We start from the raw sequence: 23,057 nt of genomic DNA on the forward strand, positions 1-23,057 counted from the left end.
GGTAAGATCAAGCCTTTTTTATCTTCTAGGAATCTTGAGAAAGCTACTCATACTTTCATTTTTTCTCGCCTCGATTACTGCAACTCACTGTATTCTGGGATTATCAAATCCCTAATACGCATGTTACAGTTGGTCCACAATGCTGCCGCCCGCTTACTGGTTGTGGCAAGAAACTCTTGACTCTGTTTCTCCAATATTAGCTTCTTTATACTGGCTGCCTGTCAGCTTTCGAATTGATTTTTAAAATCTTGTTGCTTGTTTTTAAACCTTTACATGGGTTTGCTCCTGCCTATTTATCTGAATTGTGTGTTTTACACCATCTAGAGTGCTTGGATCTTCTGGTCAGTTGTCTTTTGTTGTCCCTCGTACTAAGTGTAAAACTAAGGGGGACAGACAGGGCTTGTGCAGCTGCTGCTCCTCGCCTGTGGATCTCTTTACCTCGTCACATAAAGAAGTCGTCTACAATTGAACTGTTCAAAATGAGATTAAAGACTCATTTCTATTCACTTGCATTCTGTGACCTTCAGTAATACTGATGGTTTCCTCATTGTTATTATGTAACATTACTTCTAATTTATTTTCATTCATTTTATTTCTATTTATGTTATTGATGTTAATTGTATGTTCTTCTTTTATTCTATTATTGTAAAGCACTTTGGCCATAGCATTCCTATGTTGTTTTAAATGTGCTATATAAATAAAGTTGACATTGACATTAATTCCATACCAAAGCCTCTCAAAACCTAGCCTGGTGACTATGTGAACTGTTCCAATACTTTCTCCTGGGCAGTGAAGGATGTACCTGCTTTTTTATTTTGGACTTTCCTCTTTGCTCCTAGAAATGTAGCCCCTGGAGAACAGGAAAAGCCAGAATATTTTTAAAATATATTTTGCTGAATTTTAAGGCTTGCATCTTAATGAATCTTAATCAAAAATTAGTAATACATACAGTAATAGAACTAGTGTATGTAGTAAGAAGACTGACAGGCTTGTTTGAAAAAAAGAATTGTAACAAGACCAGGAAATGAAAGCACAGTATGAGGGGCAAACCAAAAGAGGAATCGGAGGAAATGCAACGGTCAAAAATAGGAACTAGGAAGCCGTCTGTCAGAACCAAAGTATGATAGAAAAGTAAGACTGAAAAAACAAAGCAGAAGTCCTGCCTGTCTAAGGATCCTTTCCTATTTAACAGCAACAAACGTGTTTTTCTCTGTAAGCTTGATAAATGGTGATAGAACTCTTCTACCAAGCTACAGTTAGTTAATACGATACTAGACACAAATAGAATCCATTTATATATATTTATATATCCAATAACAATATTCATCCATAAGAAAAAGATTCTAAAATAGTGCTGTGAAGATGTCACAGGAAAAACAAAATCTCCAAGTGTGCCAAAAATAGAACAAACTGAATCTAAGGACAGTGAAGCCATTTGCATCACGCCTATAAAAAACTGGAGTGGAAAACTGTTGCCCGAATCTTGGCCTTTGGGTGGCACAGATTTCAGTACTTATCTGTTCAGCTTGCTTCACCATTTCTTTATGAAGCTCTTCCCATATCTTCATATACCTGCAATCTAATGGAGGCATTTTTTCAGCTACATTAGCCCTACAGAGAAGGATGCACTGACAGAGGCTTTGAATGATTTCAGTCAAGCTGATTTGGAAGAGCTTCTTACCATTTTGAGCAGTCATAACTGTACCTCTCTACCAACAAAAGAAAACTTGCTGACATTGTTGAAAGAAATTGCACACAAGGAGATGGTCCAGGAGCCAGCATTTATAATAAAGTGCTGGCAACCAGTCCTGAAAGGTATAGGAGAGTCTTTGAGTGGGAAGACACTGGAAAAGATCCTGGATGATCTTCAACCAAAGCCAAGAAACATCACAAAATTCATCCAGTTTCCCAAGTCAGTGTCACCAATTGAGAGGACCACATCTCTTCACCTTCTAAGATTTGTCAGAGAGATTGATCAGAAGGAGATTGGACTGTTCCTTACGTTTCACACAGGGTCTGATCTTTTTCTGTCAAAGACCATTAATGTTACATTTAAGGACATGTCTGAATTTACTAGACGGCCAGTAGCTTATACTTGCAGCTGTGCCCTGGAACTAGCATGGGACTACAGCAGTTTCTGAGAATTCAGGTCAGAGTTTCTGTCTGTTTTTAAAAGTGGAATATGGGTCATGGATATGGTATAAAAAAACTTTTTGATCAATTGACGACCTCAGAATGGCCACATGATAAGATACTGCAGGGATGCTGGCCTATACATCAAATAAGGAACACAATTACACATTGCACTGTGCTACAGGTGTCTGACATACAATTAACATGCTGCTGCACATGTTTTATAGTGGATGCTGTCTTCCTGAAGCACTTTTTACACAGATCAGTTACATATGCATTCCGTTTCTTTGTCATCGCAACAAAGGCAACATAGTTCCCAAAACAAAAGCCAAACTACTAAATGTTATTCTTCATAGTTCAACAGAATGCTCTTTAATGCATTACTTTGTTACAGATTGTATTTTGGCATTTGTTGTGAGTAAATAAACAAATTCTGAGGATTGCCCACTGTAGAACATGAAATCAAAGGGTAAATCATTCGGAATCAGCGGTATTGTTGGTATGAAAACATCTTCACGTCTTGCGGAGCTTGTCATGATAGTTGGTTCAATAATATTTGGATAGAGAGTCTTGACACAAAGGCGAGTCCTATTACACAGTAAGGAGCATCTGTGTTGAACTGTGCTGCTATCTAACAGACGTTGTGGATGGTAACTACAGAGAGAAGTGACATACAACTGCTGCTGCGTGTGTGGAAAATGGTAGGGGAAGGATGCTGTCTTTTTAAGGTGAGTGTCTGTTGAAACGTGCTGCCATATAACGGACATTGGTGAATGAAATTCAGCACTATCAGTGCGTGTGGGAGTGTGACACGCACTAGGTCGTTCACGTTTTACATCTATACGGCAGTTTAGTTTCACCTGATGAAAGCAGTCAGTGTTTTGATACACGGGTAGAGAACGACGCACAGGGATCAAACATGTCGCCAGATGGCGCAGCGGTGAACGTCTTTTGCAATGTGCGGCCATCTTGTCAATGATAAGTATGGGGACGTGTGGCGAATCATCGTGTCCGTGAAAAGGTACCCTGCCCTTCACCACGAACATTTTTCCCAACCAAACATACCCCATGACCTCCTCCTGGTCACAAAGGAGCCCCATCCCGAGTTTGGTGGTGATCGGACGCCCAGTGTAGATTTGTATGGTGGACAAACAAACAAACATACATAGACTCTGCTTTATATATTAGATTATTTATTTCCATAATGACAGCAAATAAAAAATGTTTATTTGCATAATAACTAATGACAACAAATAAAAACAAGTAATACAAAGATTATACAATCTGGGTGGGTTCATGCATCTTCATTCAGTCCCAGATGCCCCAGTTCCTTAGTTATCTATATATATAATTCACTAAAGGCACGCAAGACAGTGAGCGCAAGCAAAACAGAGCCCCGCCCGCCAACTCTAAGACCATGGAATACACTCGACAGAGCCCCACCCGCCAACTCTAACCCTCCTACCGTGTCATGGGACACACACGACAGAGCCATGCACGCCAACTGTAACCGTCCACCCAAGTCCAGCATCGCTCTCGGGGCACGTAACATCTCACCAAACACAGCCTCAGTCGGTTTCGTCTGTGCAAAAGTCCACATGCACCTCTGAGCCACGTTGACTGTACACCGCACGCAAGACAGAGAGCCACGATCACCAACTCACAGAGCCACGCCCACCAACTCTAACTAAGAGCAAGCAACACAGAGAGTGCACACAAGACAGAGAGCCACACCCGCCAACTCACACAGCCCCACCCACCAACTCTAAGACCATTGGACACGCACGCATTTAGTGTATAAATGGATATAAATAATTACATGTAAACGATTCGCCAAAATCTGTTGTATGTAAACAATACTGTTTAAAACGTTATTGTTTTTTCATCAGAAAACCCGGTTTCCACGTCTACCTGTAGTAGTTTAAATGGCACTTTTACCACTCGCAATAGGGCGGACGCGCTGACTTATCGTGTCGCCTGGGCAACACAGTGAATGCGGCGTCTATCTATATATGTCTATGTTTTCCGTAGCCTGCTACAGGAAGGTACTCTCTCGACCATTGGCATAGGTTTCGCTCCTTGCTATTTTCGTTATACTGCGACGGTGGTTTCCTACGCCTTTGTAATACTGAATTCATTTCTCACAGTTTTCCATTTCTATTCTTACACCGGCGTATGCTACGGCGGGCTTTGGCTAGTTAATTATATCCTTAAGTAAAAAGTTAAAATAAAGATTTCTTGCTGGAGATTGAGATTATTCACTGGAATGTTCGTGGGTCTCCATCCAGCTGTGAACCCTTTTCCATCGTCACCACTATTCACATCAATAGGTAAGGCTCAAAAAACACAAATATTTACCCAAAAAAGGAAAGCCGCCAAGCATATACATTTAGGCCTAATCGGCATTGATGGGCTCATGGTTAAGTGTCAAAAAATGCAATTACACCAGTTCATAAAAACTCAAAAAGCGTAAAGGCTACTTGTAATAGTATAGAATTCATATGTATACTTAGCCAAAAAGTTACTATGGTGTGCATGTGTGTGTGTGTGCGCGTGTTTGTGTGAACGAGTTCTTCCTACCTGAATGATGTCAAGAAAGCAGAACTGAATGAAAAAATCTTGGGAAGAGAGACAAAATGTGACTTTCTCAGAGAGACACTTTCACGTCCCACGAGACGAGACTTTGTGCTAAGAGATTTAACCACACCTGGGGCTGGAAATAAAAGACAAAGAGTAGATGACAAAGTAAAACGTCATAAAGAATTCAAAAACGTTGGCATGATACACATGCAGAGCAGGTTAGAGATAATGAAAGTACGAAAATTCAAAAATCTCAAAAAAATAATAGTAAAGATCGCATCAGCGCAAACAAACAGAAATTATTACTCAGTGAAATAACGGAACAGCAAAAAGAGATTGAATATATTGTTCAGATTTTTCCCATCATGGAAAAGTAGTGTTTCTTCCCAATAAAAAGGCGTATCCGCTAGAATTAAAAGATTTGTTGTTTGGTGAAAGTTAAATCCACATAAGCGAGTGGCAGAGACGCGAATTGCTGGCGCATAGCACAGACAGGGGAGCTGGCGAATGAAGCGAGCAGGGGGAAAAGCCCCCTAGTAATACATAAAATTAAGCAACATGCTATCAGTGCAATTTTAATGCCACAGTACACCTTTACAGATTCATTGTTGCCTAGTCAACTACACAAGGACCAGTTGTGAGATAAGTTGTGGAATTCCATCATGGCAGGACATCTCCCAAAGATGACCCAAAGTCTTTAAGGCTTTAAAGACAACATAATAAAACATCATAATGGAGAGAATGGTAACAAAAATTTAAATAGTGATGTGTGAGATACCAGACATTATAAGGATTAGATGTTGGTCAGTGGTATCCAGCAGTTAATAATTCAACAGTAGTAAGCTATGTGCATATTGGGTGCCCAAAATGTTGACTAAAATGATGCATCACCAGATCTTCTGTTGGAAGGACAACCTTGACTAAAGCTAAGGACTATGGAGTAGGATACATTTCAGAAGCATTTTATAGCAGACACAGAGTTCAAATAATAATCTAAACAAGGAAGCACTCTTGATCTCCAACACCACAGAAGCTGAAGTTCCAAGCCACTGCAATGTCCTGTGTATTATTTTTTGGTAGCCCATACTAATTAATCATCTCAAAACATTGGCAAGGAAGGCTGTCAACAAGTGCCCACTGCTTCATGACAATGTCTGCTCACACTGCGTGGGATACACAAAATGCTCTGTGAAACTATGAATTTGATGAGATGGTACAGCCACCTTATTCTCCAGGCCTGGCCCTGGGTGTCCTGTCCTCCAATCTGAATGGCTACCTCAGTAGTACATACTATACTATACAATACAATACAGTTTATTTTTGTATAGCCCAAAATCACACAGGAAGTGCCGCAATGGGCTTTAACAGGCCCTGCCTTTTGACAGCCCCCCCAGCCTTGACTCTCTGAGAAGACAAGGAAAAACTCCCAATAGTTTTGATAATGATAAGCTACAAAAGAACGGCTCCACAAGCAATATTTTAATTAAGTGGCAAAAAAAAACTCACTACAACTCTGTGAGTTTTACTCAACACACCACAGCAGAAGAGTCACAGGTAAATACAGTATGTTTTTTAAAGAGGTGGTTGGTTCATTAGTGCTAAAACAGGTTTAGAACTCAAAAAATGACCAGCCTGTGTGTTCATAGGATGAAGATTTATCAGAGATGAAAACTGTGGATGAAAGAAAGGTTTAGAGAATGCTGGATAGTTTGTCCCAACTGCTCACAGACTGTCAGAGATGGTGTCTTAAACATGGCACAAGTCAAGATACTGAAATCAAGATGACCTCTTTTTCAGCTGGAAGTTCCATGTCCCTTATTAGGTTGTAAAATTGTGTTTTTTATGGTTCTTAAAAACATTGCTCAGATATTACTTACCATTGCACATAATGGGCTATCTAAAGGTACTGCCTGTTTTCTGAAAAGCAGACCATAGAAGAGCAATTTCCAAGTGGCATAATAAAGACAGGGGTGACACATCGATTAAGCAATTGCCCTCATCAACCTGCTGATCAGGCCATTAGCACTAAAACTACAAGGGCACACGGTGTAGCAAACTATGGAAGAGGAGAGCAGTGGAAATGACCTTTAAAAGCTAACCAAAATCTAAAATAAATATGTAATAAATGGTAAAACTCCTTGATTTCAGAGAGCAAGTTGTCAGGTGGCTTTGACTAATTTCTTCCCCAGAATCAACAGCATTCACACACTTGCATGCCTTTGTGCAGAAATGAGAGCCTTGTGGTTGAATTTAGAGACACATGTCATTATTGGCCACTTAAGGGAGCTAAATTGGTGAGCACTTGAGGGTGGATTGTGAATGGAGTCATTAAACTTGAGGTTAAATAAATAAAGAGAGGATCCGTTTTCATAGCAAATCAATCAGTCTTCATTACGCCGAGTGCATTTTGACAGTTGTCGCCAATGCAACTTGCTTTACACAACAACATCAGTGGCAGCGAGGTTAAATTGGGTAGTGTCAATTAACATGATGCAGGAAAGCCAAAAAAATCTGACAGAATAAGGGACCTTGTTCTCTGATTAATACATTCTGAAAATGGCAGAGTGGTTTATATTGTACTTTAAAGAGAACTGAATGAACAGGCTAAAAAGACTTCAAGTATTAAGTAATCACCACAATGACAGTTCCTTTATATACTGTAGTGTCTTTAAAAAAAACTTTATAAGGTACATAGAAGAATTTAAAAGACTCAAAGCCTAGTATGCATTTTTTTAAGCAATGCATACCATTTGTATTACGTTAATATTCACTAACATTCATCCTCTATGTGAATATACAATCAATGCATTTTATTAAACAAAATGCATTCCAACAGATGGTGCACAGCACATACTAGCATTGCAGCAGAGTTTCTGTATCAAATGCCCAATCGATTATTTCAATTTAATTTGGTTTTCACCAGTTTACAGTAGAAAAGAGGCCTTAATATAAAACATGACATTTGCAAGGATTATTATACTGCAACCAATAACGGGAGCAGCTGAAAGAAGAAGAAGATTAGAATGTATATACATCAAACACTCCGGCATACTACAAACTAGGACTGCCTCACCTAGTGCAGCTGAAAGGATTCCGGAACCAGGACGTTAATAACAATAAATGCACAGTTGGTTTGTTTGTATCCACAACCTCAGATAACCAGGAAGTGCACGCCATTGACCTTTCTGTTTTTGCAATGTTGATGTCACACCACTCCTGGTTACCCTTGCTTACTGACATTACAACAACGGACCCACAGAAAAACAAAGCAATGTTACAAAATCACAAGAAGTAATTTGCTATAAAAATGCAGTCAAAAGTAAAAGCAAATGAAAGAAATTAATTCTAGGACCTAAAAAGATGTTAAAAGTGGAAAAAGGTCAAAAAAGAATGCATGGAAAAATGAGAAAAATTCCAAAATAATACCCAATCACAGCAATTCTAGGTTTTGACCCTTTTTTGATCGGTTCTCAAGTTTGGAAGCCGGGTTTACGTTGTCATGCCTACCCGGACATTTTTTTAGGTCCGTCATTAAAACAAGCCCGATTTTTCAGTCTGGGGCCTTGCGATTCACCTCAGATATTGATATTATTGATTAGTTTTTTTAACCCACTTCTAAAGAGCATCAGGTACCAAGCAAGAACCAACCCTGAACGATTTCCAGTTTAACTGAAGGCACACTTTAAAACACATAAGAAAGGTTCTGCTCAGACTTGGCACATAAAACAAAGTTGCATGTTAACGTATTGAGGAGTCAAAGCACAGTCCCCAAAAAAACCTCGTGGAAACACTGGGAAAGCATGAATAATGCACACAGTCCCACGACTAGAGAGAGACAGAGGCACTCATACAGCACACGACAAACCACCTCAGGAATGGCCTCAGTAAAAATAACGATTTTTTTTTCTTTCATTTAAACAATTCAATGTGAATTCTTAGAAGTCTCAAGATTGATCTAGTGGATATCTGTCTTGTTCTGTTATCATATGTAGATTTTTGCTTATCTTTGTTTTTACCGTCCATCCCAGTAGATGTCACTAATGTATCTGTTAAAGTGTTCTACAGCTTTACTAAGTGGCATGTCCTTCTTAACTGAAATTGGCATCTTTGACACTTAAATCAGATGTGTGCACTTACTAAGGATTCAAACAGTGTGTACTGTTGGTAAAGGACAGCTGGATAAAAGCAAAGCCACATGTAAGCTGTGCAACTCAGAAGTTACGTATTGTGGTAACACAACAGATTTGAAAAATCACTTATCCCGATGTCACCCAGAAACATTGACTCGGTTGCCTTCCAAATGAGCAGAGCCTAAACAATCTACACTGGAGACAGAATTTAACTCCAGTTTGTCTTGTGACCAAAAAATAACAATCTATAGCAGTTTTTATCTGTGAAGATGTGAGACCCTACAGTATTGTTGACAACAAGGGCTTTCAACAAGTGATACAGGTTTTGGAACCTCTGTATGCTGCACCAACAGGAAAGCATATGAGTGAAGTCATTGTACCTAGGCGTTATAAAAGTCTTAAGCAAACAAAGCTTCACCCGATCTCTCATGTCAGCCGAGAGAAAAGCCCTAACTTGTGACAGTTGGACATCCAGGGCAGCAGATTCCTATGTGAAAATCACATCATTAGCATTAAAAAACATTGGGCGCATGTAGCGGATGTGTTGCAGACAAGCACCCTGCTTGCCAGTCACACCGGGAGCAACCTTGCTGCCCATACGAGTATGTAGAGCTGCAGAGATGATGGCTGCTGATCCAAAAACCTTTCTAGTATCTCCAATGGACCGTTTCTTTGCGTGGCCACATCGGTCACAAGTTTGTGTGTTGGCAAGTGCAATAAACATGGCTTCTCTTTTAACACATGGCTACAGTAGCTGTACTGATACAGTGGATGATGTTTGCAATGTGCCTTACCTGGCAGAGCAAGCGGGCAGTTGTTGGAATTTTCAGAGCAGCCTGTGATACCAAAGTGGAAGTGTGAGGACACATCTGTCAAGGCTGATTAGCGCAACAGTTACACGTGACCAGACGAGACGAGTCTTCCTGCTGCATCTTGAACTTTGACTAATTCAACATTAGTTTAAAATGTCCAATAGGGGAATAAATTTGGTTAATAGGTTACTGAATAACATATTTATTATTTATAAAGCAATATTTAATTACATTTAATTCTATCATTTGTTAGATGATATAGGTATTTTATAAAGTAGATGCCACTACATTGTATTAAAACAAGGAGCCCCCATAATATGTGTGGAGTCTGATGTGGCAGTAGATGTGTGTTCTAAGTGATGGTGAATTTTGAATGAGTGCAGTACTGTGAATAAGTTTTTTTAAAAAAGCAATGATATTTTGTTCCACATCTTGCAAATAGTGACGTGTTCATTACTCATCAAGAATCGATTCTTAAATGTCATTCTATGCTTATGCATGCGTTACGAAGACACCATGTAGACACCCTTCAAATGAATTGTTACTGAAATTTGTCACATTATATTAACGTTCTCAGTGCATGGTTAAGTACTCACGTCAAATATATCAGTGCATGCTAATTAAATAAACATAAAATCGATATCGAATCGAATTGAATTGGGACATTATGAATCAAAATCGAATTGAGTTGGGACATCAGTGCAAATATCCAGCACTACTCTAACCCAGGACTCAAGAAGTGTGAGGCAACATCATTTGTACAGAACACATGACATTCAAGAACAGATTTCCATTTATAGCTAAAAATAAATTTCAACTTCCATAGAACACTGAGGGTTCTCATGGAGCGCAAACGCGAATATTGGCAGAGTGGGACATGCTGAGGGTTCGCGGGATCCCCTCGAGGTTGCTGGACATCACGGCCGACCTATACTCTGGTACTATGAGTGTTGTGTAGTGCGGAGGCAGGACCTCTGCGTTTTTCCCAGTTGATTCCGGGGTTCGTCAGCAGTGTGTTTCTGCTCCTACTCTGTTCAGTACTTGTATGGACTGGGTGTTGGGCAGGGTCGTGTGGTCCAGCGGCTGTGGGGCATCTGTTGGTGAAGAAAGATTCACGGATCTTGACTTTGCTGACGATGCTGTGATCTTCACTGAGTCAATGGAGGCTCTGATCGGGGTGCTCGAGACTGAGTCCTGATAAAAATCATGATCCAGGCATTTAATGACCTCTTGGGCACAACCATCAGCAGTGTGTCTGTCTGCGGAGAGAGTATTGACCTTGTCGAGAGGTTTACTTACCTCAGCAGTGACATTCATGTCTCTGGTAACTCTTCCTATGAAGTCAGTAGACGGATTGGGAGAGCATGGGGGGGTCATGAGGCCGCTGGGAAAGGGGTGTGTGGCGCTCCCGATATCTTTGCAAAAGGACGAAGGTCCAAGTCTTTAAAGTCCTGGTGCTTCCTGTCTTGCTGTATGGTTGTGAGACATGGACGCTATCCAGTGACCTGAGACGAAGACTGGACTCCTTTGGTACTGTGTCTCTCCAGAACATCCTTGGGTACCGCTGGTTTGACTTTGTGTTGCTCATGGAGTCCTGAATGAGGCACATTACCTGCACTGTGAGGGAGTGTCAGTTACGGCACTATGGCCATGTGGCGTGTTTCCCTGAAGGTGATCCAGCTCGTAAGATCTTCATTGTTGGGGACCTGAGTGGCTGAACCAGGCCAAGAGGTTGCCCACGTAACACCTGGCTGCGCAGATGCAGGGTAATTTCCAGAGGGTGGGACTGGACTGCGTGTCTGCCTGGGAGTTGCAAACCGGAATCCTGAGTTTTTCGCTGTGTAGTGGGTGTACTAGTGCATGCTCCCCAACTTGACTTGACTTGATAGATAACTGCATTAGCATTTTTTGGATTTTTGCAAACTGAAGAACATGTGACATACTGTATGGAATAATCCACTGTTGTAAAATTAGAATAACACTCAACACTAAAATGGTTAGCACACTCCTGAACTGTCTGTAAAGATTGCAGTGATTTTTATAAAATAAATTGGGACACAGAAAAAAAAATCTAGAACTCTCTGTGCGGCAGAAGACTATTAGAAGAAAAGTTCGTACGGATTAATAAAAAGACATTTTTTTGTGCAGATAACTTGCTATTTATCTATACTTCTTTCAGAGTACAGCTTGGTGAACACAGTAGCCAAAATAATACAAAATAAGAGAAATGTCTGATTTCTGTAATGAGGAGCAGTGAGGCAGAGTTGTTATTCCTGCTGCCACACAGCATCACAGACTTGGGCTCAATGGGTGGACCAGTCTAGTCAGTTTTTGTGAAGTTTACACATTTCTATCTTTGTCAATAAAGGTTTAATCTGTAAAATTTAGTTTCCTTGCACATCTAAAAGATAAACAGCTTGATTCATGGCTCCGCACATAAGTGTACGTTATCCCTCGCTGGTTTGGTTTCTGCCGATGCTATAATGTAAGACCAACTTATCAAATGAGATTGGGTTCACTTTTAACACGGCTTTGCTATTGTTTCAACATATATCTATTCATGTCCAATCCACCAGAACACAGTCACGGGGAAGCTGGAGCCAATCCCAGCAAGCATCAGGCACAAGACAGGAACAATGCTTGGAGAGGGCCACAGTCCATCACAGAGCAAAGACACAGACATATACACACACACACATACACACACTGTGTCTCAAAAACATGTCGGGTAACTTCTTCTATCAGAATGCAAATATGTGAGTGATGACAGGGCTTCCAGGTGGCAAGATAATATAATTTTAAAGTAGTGAAATTCAAAAACTAAATTGCCAGTTACAGATATACAGTGTACAAAACTTAAAAAAGAAAAGCATACAGGCCAGTAAACAGCATTACTTAATTCTGGTGGAAAATGTGCCTTAAACTCGGATAATAATTTGAGTCACATATCCCAGCTTCTGAGTGGCATTGCACCATATTAGAAACTAAGCACACCATCCATCCATCCATCCATTGTCTAACCCGCTGAATCCGAATAGGGTCACGGGGGTCTGCTGGAGCCAATCCCAGCCAACACAGGGCACAAGGCAGGAACCAATCCTGGGCAGGGTGCCAACCCACCGCAGGACACACACAAACACACCCACACACCAAGCACACACTAGGGTCAATTTAGAATCACTAATCCACCTAACCTGCATGTCTTTGGAATGTGGGAGGAAACCGGAGCGCCCGGAGGAAACCGACGCAGGACACGGGGAGAACATGCAAACTTCACGCTGGGAGGACCCGGGAAGCGAACCCGGGTCTCCTAACTGCGAGGCAGCAGCGTTACCACACTAAGCACACCTTTTTCAGAAAATGCACTCATGACAGAGCAATTACTGCAGATTGTCCTTGTCTTCTTACCTTCAGTCATAGTCTGGAAGTACATTTTGCCACTGTAGCGCCCAAAACCAGCTACTGTACGTGCTCGAACTTGGAACACATAGATGCCGCCAGGCTTCAGTCCTCGAATGACTGCTGTGTTGGTTTGGCTCCTCACTGTGGACGAGTTGTACTCAATCTGGTCCTAAGGAGGGAAGGGAAGAAACTCAACAGGAGGGAATCAGAAGTGCACAAAGACAAGCTATTACTATTGTTTATACAGTATTTGTCTGCTGTACAATATTTAACAGAAACAATACACTCTCAGCGGCCTTCCATAAATTTTTGTGCTTCCATCTGTCCTCCCCTTACATTATGGATTGTAATATCCTACTGAGGGCAGTATCTCCAAGAGCAATATACCCTCAGGATGCCCAGTACGTCCAAGAAGGCAATGTTCAGTTATGGTAGTGTGCTCCAAGGACCAATATCCCAATTAGCAAGTATCCTCCCATGAGGTAATATCCCAAGAAAACAGTATTATCAGCAGTGTCCAACACCCCAGGGAAACATTTTATTTAGAAAACATTTATCAAACATTTTCAAAAACAAACAATATCCCCAAAAAGGCTATATATCCCTTTTCAAGGTAATTTCCTCCAGACAACTGTTTACCACATGACCCCACTTTGTTCTCAGCGGACAATTTATGTCCTGGAAGAACTAACACCCTTATAGTTCTCTGCACTATGTACACTTTACAATAATTACCTTTTACGCCTATAAAGGCAATAGTCCCAGTAAGGTCCAATTCTGAAAAACAATTTCCACTAAAATTGAAAAATAGTACTCCTCAAGAAGTAATGGCCAGGGCATTACACAATACTCAAAGTCAGGACAAAACATAGCCGATCTAGAGACTTAACTTTCTTGCTTTAGAGTGTTCACTTTATTGGAAACAAAGTGCAAACTTTAGCCATTCCCTGTGAATCACTCCGAAGCAATGCCCCAATGACATCATAACAACCCATTCCAAAATTGTGTTGCATGATGACATGACAAAAAATAGAATAAACTAAATTACAAATAACAACTACTTTTACTGAGTCATAAAACCTAGACGTTTCCCCAAGTACCAGAACCCTCTGAAGACAATAAAGGACCAGTAGATACCTGAAGGAAGGACCGGTATTTTAGAAAAGAGTACTTCCATTTAGTACATTCACAGCAATACAAGGACTAATGCCTTCTAAAATTAAAATGAATCTATGGTAAATAGTCTCCACTGACCTTCTCCACATCATGCCCAGGCCCCGGAGGCTTTGCTTACCTTCTCATAATACTGGAGCTCGTAGTCTAGAATGACTCCATTGGGTTGGTCAGGCTGAGACCATGACAAAGTGATGCTGTTCACTGTGCGGCTCACCTGGTGCATGATGGACACTGCTGAAGGAGCTGTTGAAAAGCATCGGGAATTGGGATAGTAAGGTGAAAATAACAGGGGAAGAGAGAGAAAAAGAAAGAAAAAGAGAAGGTTATTTTTAACTAATCATTCCAGTCCTCTATCCTCAGCTCCTGAAAAACTTCTTGTGAGGCTTTTACAGCATTTTGTTAAACACAAAATAAACAATACTAGATGTAATATAACACATCCCTCCAAAATTAATCCTGTTGAACCTCAGCATGCTCTTTTTGGCAAATTTAATCTTTTCACTCAAATAGGTTTACCTAATCTTTGTAGAATGATTTCTCAATGTGTTCTTGATCCAGTCCCAACAAGGACTCAGAACCTGAGTGCAGCATTTGACAACATAGACCACAATATTCTTATAAATTGCTTAAACTGGTCTTCTCAGTTTTATTTAAACTAAACTAAACTTTGTTAGTTTTGGTGATTGTAGTTTGAGGTTCCATGATACTGTATATAGTGTATCACAAGAATTTATTTTGGGCCCAGTGCTATTTTTAATCTAAATTATCCCTTTAGGCGGCCTGATTATATTTCAACTACCATAGCTATGCAGTTGGCAAACAGCTTTACTTCTCTATAGCACCTGATGACCCTTACTCTCTGGGCTCTCTGATCCAGTATCTTAGTTGTATTTCTCAATGGATGAGTAGTATTTTTCTAAAGCCAAATAAGGAAAAAGAAAATAAATCTTGTTTGTTAGAAGAAATGGAAATAGTCAGCATTAAGTGTCAAGGTGGAAGTAAAGAATTTATCTATAATCATGATCTCTGACCTAAACCTTAAAATGTACATTAACCATATTCCTAGGAGAGCATTGTTTAGACTCCATATTGGTTCTTAGTATAAAACATGTACTGTAGTGCTTTGTGTTCCATGTTCAGATTTGAATGGTCTTTAAAATATTAGTAACCTACAATATAGAAATTTAACATCATTGGAACAATTCTGAGTTGTTATTTGTAGAAATGTAATAGATATTAACAGTGCCTGTCATTTGTTGCCTTTGGCCTTCCTTCCATGTATCTATGTAATAATATCTTGTGGCAAATAGATTTCCCTCTGCTATAATAAAGTCTCTCTAACTAATGGTGACTTGAAGAAAATGCACCTTTAAAAAAATGTAAGGTTCATAAGAGAATAACTGCCTTTAGGATCAGTACGTTTAACAGAAGGTCCTCTTCAGGATCTTCAGCATGTCTCATCCAGCCTGCCATTTGGAAGAGTCACATCCACTGGGTCAGGTTATCCTAGTTTAGAAAAATGGCCCATAAAAAATGAACACATTTTACAGTATATTATGTGTGTACAGTCGCCAACTTCACACTGACTGCCGAGGCATGCAAAATTACAAGCCAGACTCTTGGTGTACAGTATGTATGCCGTTGAGTGTCTGCCTTACAATCTGTACATAAATAGGCATGAAAAAATATATGAATTATGAACTGACGTCTTAATTAAATGTCTTGGAATTTAAAATTTTTGATTTAGCAATAGAGGCATAACAGCAGTGATTAAATGGATGCTAGGCACAGACTCCTAAACACATCATGCCCTCCCACACCCTACACCCAATACAGGCATTCATCTAGGGGTTGTTCACATGCATCTGTCAAAATGAACAGCATGCGCCTCATATTTTCTAATAGGTTGTGTCAGTTGTTAACACCTTTACTGTTCATTTATGCCAGGCAAAGACCTAATGACTAAGGAGATGAATTCAAAGCGTCAGGATGAAAGGTTCATTTGCCAGTGCTACACCTGAAGGATTCTCAAAGAGCAATCAGCAGAACATGTTGCAGAAATAGTACATGTAGAGTTTTGGGTACTTTGCTCATTTTTGATATCACTTTAGTATTACCGTATATTATTGTGTTTGAGAGAGCACCTATAAAATGAAAGAAAAATTTCTTATGCTGTAGGAGTACCAGTTACTCGTCATGTAACAAATGGTAGTATGGTTCTTTTACTTTAATACATTGATCCTTAATTATAATACCCCTCAGCCAATCCTGCACAGCTGCTTTTATCCTCCATTCCAACTGACAACAGTAACAGGTCATTGGCACTCATGCCAGCACATTCAGCCACAAGTTGTATGGTTACTGAACAGTCGGTAATATAACAAATATTGTGTGAAATACTGCAACTTAAAAAAAACCCACTGTGGAGATATGTATGCATATAGATCTATATTGTATTTCCATTTTGTGGACTAGGGGGTGTCACAAACCCAAACCCTAGACCACAATTACACAAATGCAAGTCCTGGGATCAAACAAAAGTACATCCCCACTTTGGCACAATTATAATAATAAAGTCCTCTCTCTCTCTTCCTCTTCCTCTGCCTCCACTCCACTCCTGACTCTCCCAAGTGAGGTGGAGCGGCTTGTTCTATGTCAGACCCATGAGTACTTCTGGTGCCGCAGCACTACACCAAAGACACACTTCTTGGTCAGGTGGAAGCTCCTTAAAGTTGGAAAAGTTTTCTCCCAGCAGCTCCCACTGGAGGCATACAAGAAAAGCAGCAGGCCTGCCCATTGGAACTACAAAATGGGAAGTTTTGGACTGGCCAAGTCAATTACCAGATCTTAACCCAACTGTACATGCATTTCAGACTGAAGGAAGAATCCCTGCAAAACAGACATTAACTAAAAGATGCTGTGGTAAAAGACTGGAAAGGCATAACCTGGTGGAGTCAATGGGTCGTGGGCTTGATAAAATTATTGCACGCAAGGGATATGCAACCAACCAAATATGAAGCATTTTTGACTTTAATTTACTGTGGTTAAAAACATTCTTTTCCAATACTTTTGCTCACTTGACAAACTGGGTGGTTTGATACAAAAGGTCCTCTGTTCTACACTCACCTAAAGGATTATTAGGAACACCATACTAATACGGTGTTTGACCCCCTTTCGCCTTTAGAACTGCCTTAATTCTACGTGGCATTGATTCAACAAGGTGCTGAAAGCATTCTTTAGAAATGTTGGCCCATATTGATAGGATAGCATCTTGCAGTTGATGGAGATTTGTGGGATGCACATCCAGGGCACGAAGCTCCCGTTCCACCACATCCCAAAGATGCTCTATTGGGTTGAGATCTGGTGACTGTGGGGGCCATTTCAGTATAGTGAACTCATTGTCATGTTCAAGAAACCAATTTGAAATGATTCAAGCTTTCTAACATGGTGCATTATCCTGCTGGAAGTAGCCATCAGATGATGGGTACATGGTGGTCATGAAGGGATGGACATGGTCAGAAACAATGCTCAGGTAGCCCGTGGCATTTAAATGATGCCCAATTGGCACTAAGGGGCTTAAAGTGTGCCAAGAAAACATCCCCCACACCATTACACCACCACCACCAGTCTGCACAGTGGTAACAAGGCATGATGGATCCATGTTCTCATTCTGTTTACGCCAAATTCTGACTCTACCATTTGAATGTCTCAACAGAAATCGAGACTCATCAGACCAGGCAACATTTTTCCAGTCTTCAACTGTCCAATTTTGGTGAGCTTGTGCAAATTGTAGCCTCTTTTTCCTATTTGTAGTGGAGATGAGTGGTACCCGGTGGGGTCTTCTGCTGTTGTAGCCTATCCGCCTCAAGGTTGTGCGTGTTGTGGCTTCACAAATGCTTTGCTGCATACCTCGGGTGTAACGAGTGGTTATTTCAGTCAAAGTTGCTCTTCTATCAGCTTGTTTAACACATTGAGATGTAAACACCATGGAATAAAAGCTGATCTCTCTTCTCATATTCATCTTTTGATTCCACACACAAATGTCTTCAGTGCACAGCAAAAACAAATTAATTAGCCTTGCTGGTCCAGTACTTTTGGAGTGTCTTTTATATCTACAACACAACAAAATGTGCAGAAAGTGAAGGGGTTTGAATACTTTCTGAACCCACATATATACGTGTATGTACAGTATATATCCACATACGCGCACACATACTGTATATATATATATATATATATATATATATATATATATATATATATATATATATATATATATATATATATATATATATATATACTCAAAGATATATTGCATAAAATTGTATATATACTGCATGTTAGGTTTTTTTTTATTTTTTTATTATCGTCAACTGTCCTGAGAAGATATGCAAGTACTACGACTGAACTCATGACACTTGTGCCCATAATAATGATCAAATATGCAGCTACATAACATGTATGTCATTGTTGGGTGCACAAGTCACAAATCAACTGTACCAGGAGTCAAACAAAGGTTTTCCTCCTGTAGTGGATTTCTAAAAAGTGTCTATTTTTATATTACATTTCAGAACCATTCATCATTCATAGCTGGTTTATTCCCTTTAATATTATTTAATGCCACCTATAATTTACTTAGAGGAAGCATTTTGAGTTTTCACAACTTGAACAAAGTACACTGGTGTGACTGGAAAACACCTTCAGAATTTTTAACAAATACATATCCTGAATTGTATAGCTCTTTTGCACTGATATTGTCAGTGTTGTCCAAATGTGGTGTCTGAAACCTTAAACAACAATTTACTTACGGAGAATAACAACACTGACCAATATTATGTTTTGGGAATACTATCAAAGAGTTTTGTATACCTCAAAAATGTTCTGATACGGATTTTAATAATTTCCAGTGCGTTTCACATGGTAAGATATTTAGAGTTATCTGACATGGGACCCTGGATTCCCTTGTTAACAGATGTTACCATAGTAAATGTATCTAAATAGTATAGAGTAGCTTTTATGTGAAGGTTTCACTGAAATATCTACAACAGTTTCACATCACTTTCAATGCTTCTCTTATAGGAGGTGACATGCCATCAATCAAGATCAGCAAAATCCGATGCCAGGGCAACAACAAGGTAAACCCCTACACTCTCTTCTGTTCTTTTTCCGGTTTTCTGTGGTGGCAACCTGCGCCACCACCACCTAATCAAAGCACAGAAATGTCCCTACATTGATGGATTAAAGGCCAGAAGTCCACTTGACCGTCATCACCAAGTCCTTCCATGAGCACCCTGAACACAATGAGGACTGATTGAGGTCATTTATGTTAGGCAGAAGGCCTAGAGGGGCTGGGTGGTCTCGTGGCCTCAGCACCCCTGCAGATTTTATTTTTTTCTCCAGCCGTCTGGAGCTTTTTTTGTTTTTTTTTTTACCTCCCTGGCCTTTGGACCTTACTTTTATTCTATGTTAATTAGTGTTCTCTGATTTAAAAATTTACTTTGTCTTTTTTTCTCTTTCTTCATCATGTAAAGCACTTTGAGCTACATTATTTGTATGAAAATGTGCTATAGAAATAAATGTTGTTGTAAATCACATGGCATCAACAGACTGAGAATTAATGGGCTCATATTCAGTGAACATTAAGATACTACGTGTAAATTAGATTATTTTCAGTGACACTTAAAAATGCTTCACTGTTTTTCTAAAGGGAAAATACTCAACTTGGAGAAATGCTGGACTTAAACCTACAGCAGGATGATAGAAGTGGGTTATTGTTTCTGCTGGTTTCAATATATGCTCTACAGTATATGGCCCAAAAGTTTAATTGAAAACACAGCACTAGATTTGCTAGGGCATCTGTATCCTCTTGTATATAAGAAACAAATAAATGCAAAAAACAGTGTATATCCAGCGAATAGCACATTGGCCTTTTCATTGTAGAACATTTACTCTTCAATGTGATGTATCTGTAAATCACTGTATAACATTTGCTTCCCGGGTCCTCCCTGTGTGGAGTTTGCATGTTCTCCCTGTGACTGTGCAGGTTTTCTCCGGGTGCTCCAGTTTCCTCCCACAGTCCAAAGACATGCAGGTTAGGTGCATTAGCGATCATAAATTGTCCCTAGTGTGTGCTTGGTGTGTGTGTGCCCTGCGGTAGGCTGGCGCCCTGCCCGGGGTTTGTATCCTGCCTTGCGCCCTGTATTGGCTGGGATTGGCTTCAGCAGACCCCCATGACCCTGTAGTTAGGATATAGCGGGTTGGATAATGGATGGATGGATATATTAGTGCAGTATGCCCCAAAAGATGCTACAGAAAATTAATACTGTAGTGTGATAAGTGGTTTAATATGCTACATAAAAATGAGCAATATCTGAGTATGTTCCTCACACAGAATACGTGGGTAGCAATGGGCAATTTGTAATTCTTTATATTAGTATGAGCTGTCCTGAAAGGCACTATATAAAAATCACTTGAAACTTAAGCTTCAGAAATCTTCTTTCTTCTTTAAATCACTTGAAACTTAAGCTTCAGAAATCTTCTTTCTTCTTTAAATCACTTGAAACTTAAGCTTCAGAAATCTTCTTTCTTCTTTGTCTTTTTTCCGCTGCTCCCTTTAGGGGTTGCCACAATGGATCATCTTGTTCCATATCTTTCCAGGAAAACAGTATGTAAACAATATTTTTTTTGATTTTACTGGAAGGTCTTAGCAGTGAATAGAACAGAAAAGTAAATCAGAGCAATGCAAAGCACCATACAACCTACGTCATTTTGGTTTGGCACTCGGGTACCAGCTTAACTTTGTAGGCTGTCCATCTTGTACTACAAAAGTCAAGCTTCTAACTAGGGAGCTCAAAAGCCCAAACGGTCTACTTTCTGTACGTAAAAATTCTAAAGTTTTTCCTTCCTGACCAATTCTTTCTGCAGACTCCTTGTTGTCTGACCTCACTGCCAGGTACAGTCCACCACACTTATTTATCATCTCAAAATAACAAAGGCAGTCTCCTGAGGCTAACATTTGGATGACAGGCATATAAAAAGGTACAACGCTGCCACCTACTGTCCACAAGCCATCCACAGTGCTCCCTCTAGATGTTTCGAGTGGAGGAAAATGCTATACTCAGAAGAGCCTGACAAAATTGTTGGCAAGAACACAAAGAAGCTGTATGTAAAGAAAGCCCAATGTGCGGACATGATCATTTCTGCAATTTGCATTAATAACATTAATGCTGCATCATTTCCAATTCCGCTTTCAGCCAATGACTGCAGCATAGTGCCCCCTCCTATCCCCTCTCTCCAGCTCTCTCTTTAGGCCTCCCATAGCCACTGAGATCTGCCTGGGAGTCCATTGATTTTTTTTTCTCCCTCCTTCCTGAAGCATCTCACGGGTACAATAGGCGACTTTATTAAGCAAGCTCATCAAGCGAGACGCAGCAAGTCTTTAAAGAGCTGGCAGCACAGGGGCCTGGCATCAAACTTGGGGACCGCCAGCTTCAGGTTATCCAGCAGACATGAAGCCAGCCCTGGGGTCTGCAGTGTCATGGGGTCAGAGTGAAACAGTGAAGGGCAAATTGAGTGAAAGAAACAGGAGTCAATACAAAATCTGAAGGGGGGGCAGATGGGGAGAATGAAAAAAAAAATCACGCACACAAAATAAAAAGAGAGAAAATAAAAAAAGGCCTCTTTCACCAAAAAAAAAAAAAAAAAAAAGCTCTTTAAAAAGCGCTAGACGCTTCAGACTTGAGCAAATACACAAAGGGATCAGAGACGATTTGAAGGATAAAACCCTGGTAGCAGTGTGGCTGTTTGTATACTAACACCCCATCTCTGGAGACGGCATGTACAATAAAAATGAGAAGCAGCTGCCTTTTCAGAGCGAGCGTTATTTAAATAAGTAAAAATAAGACGCTCATAACAAATGAGATCACCGCCCTTCTGCGTTTCCTCGTCTGTGCTGCTTCAGGCATTTTGTCTATTTCTCCTTTTTTTGATGTTTTCTGCTTTTAAAAAGTAATGAGATAAAAATAACAGGAAGTGCCAAAGCTCCTCAACTAAGGAAGGCAACAAGCAGGCATAGGACAAGAAGGGAGCGTCACCCATTTTGATTTAGGCAGCCTGTCCTCGTAATGTGTTTTCTACATGGCACACCTTCCTCCAGATTTTTAATGTAATGCAGTTCATGGCTGTTGAGGGCTGGAGGCTAACTCAACAGAACTCGGCCTAAGAGACAGCCATGGACAGGGAGCTAGTCAATCTCAGGGTACGCAAACGGGCCCATTTGGAGCTAGTAATTAACCTAGCATGCACATTATTAGTCAAATGTCTGGATGCACCCAGAAATGTGTATGTTTTTGATAGAAACTAATATACTTTTCTTTTTTATCACGATAGTCTTAGTAGTAGGGTGCTGCACCGTGTTAGCCATTGTGGATGTAATGAGAAGTCAAGCAAGCAGCTTGCATATTGTAATCTGTTCAGTTAGCCAATAAAAGGTGCCATTTTGCCTAACTTAATATTTCATCACTAGCCGACGCCCACTGTAGCATCCGGTGGTGTAAGAATAGGATTGGAAAACGGTGAGAAAGGAATTCAGTAATCAAGAAGAAAGAAGTACTTCTTGAAAGACGCAGTTGTGAATAGGTGTTTTGCTGGAGACGACAGATAATGAGTCGAAAGATCTAACTCTAGAAAAAGCCATGTGCAACTGACCATGGCTGAAGACTGGTTGTTGTAGATTAACACAAATCTTTGCAAACGTTTGTCCTTGGGACTTGTTGATAGTCATGGAGAAGGCGAGTCCGAGTGGGAATTGTGTGGGTTTAAATCT

General features: G+C 40.2%; 1 protein-coding gene across 5 annotated transcripts in view; it reads right to left on the reverse strand.

Annotated features, from left to right (window-relative positions):
- The window catches only part of LOC120530911 (ephrin type-B receptor 2), a 478,580-nt gene that overhangs the window by 33,327 nt on the left and 422,196 nt on the right, over positions 1–23,057 (reverse strand). For all 5 annotated transcript variants that reach the window (XM_039755704.1, XM_039755705.1, XM_039755703.1 and 2 more), the window contains exons 6-7: positions 14,352–14,476; positions 13,064–13,226 (exon numbers count right to left, since the gene is read on the reverse strand). In XM_039755704.1, the coding sequence (XP_039611638.1) occupies positions 13,064–13,226; positions 14,352–14,476 (288 nt within the window). The remainder of the gene's footprint in view (positions 1–13,063; positions 13,227–14,351; positions 14,477–23,057) is intronic.

The sequence above is a fragment of the Polypterus senegalus genome, chromosome 6, assembly GCF_016835505.1.
Source record: "Polypterus senegalus isolate Bchr_013 chromosome 6, ASM1683550v1, whole genome shotgun sequence".
NCBI classification, from domain to species: Eukaryota; Metazoa; Chordata; class Cladistia; order Polypteriformes; family Polypteridae; genus Polypterus; species Polypterus senegalus.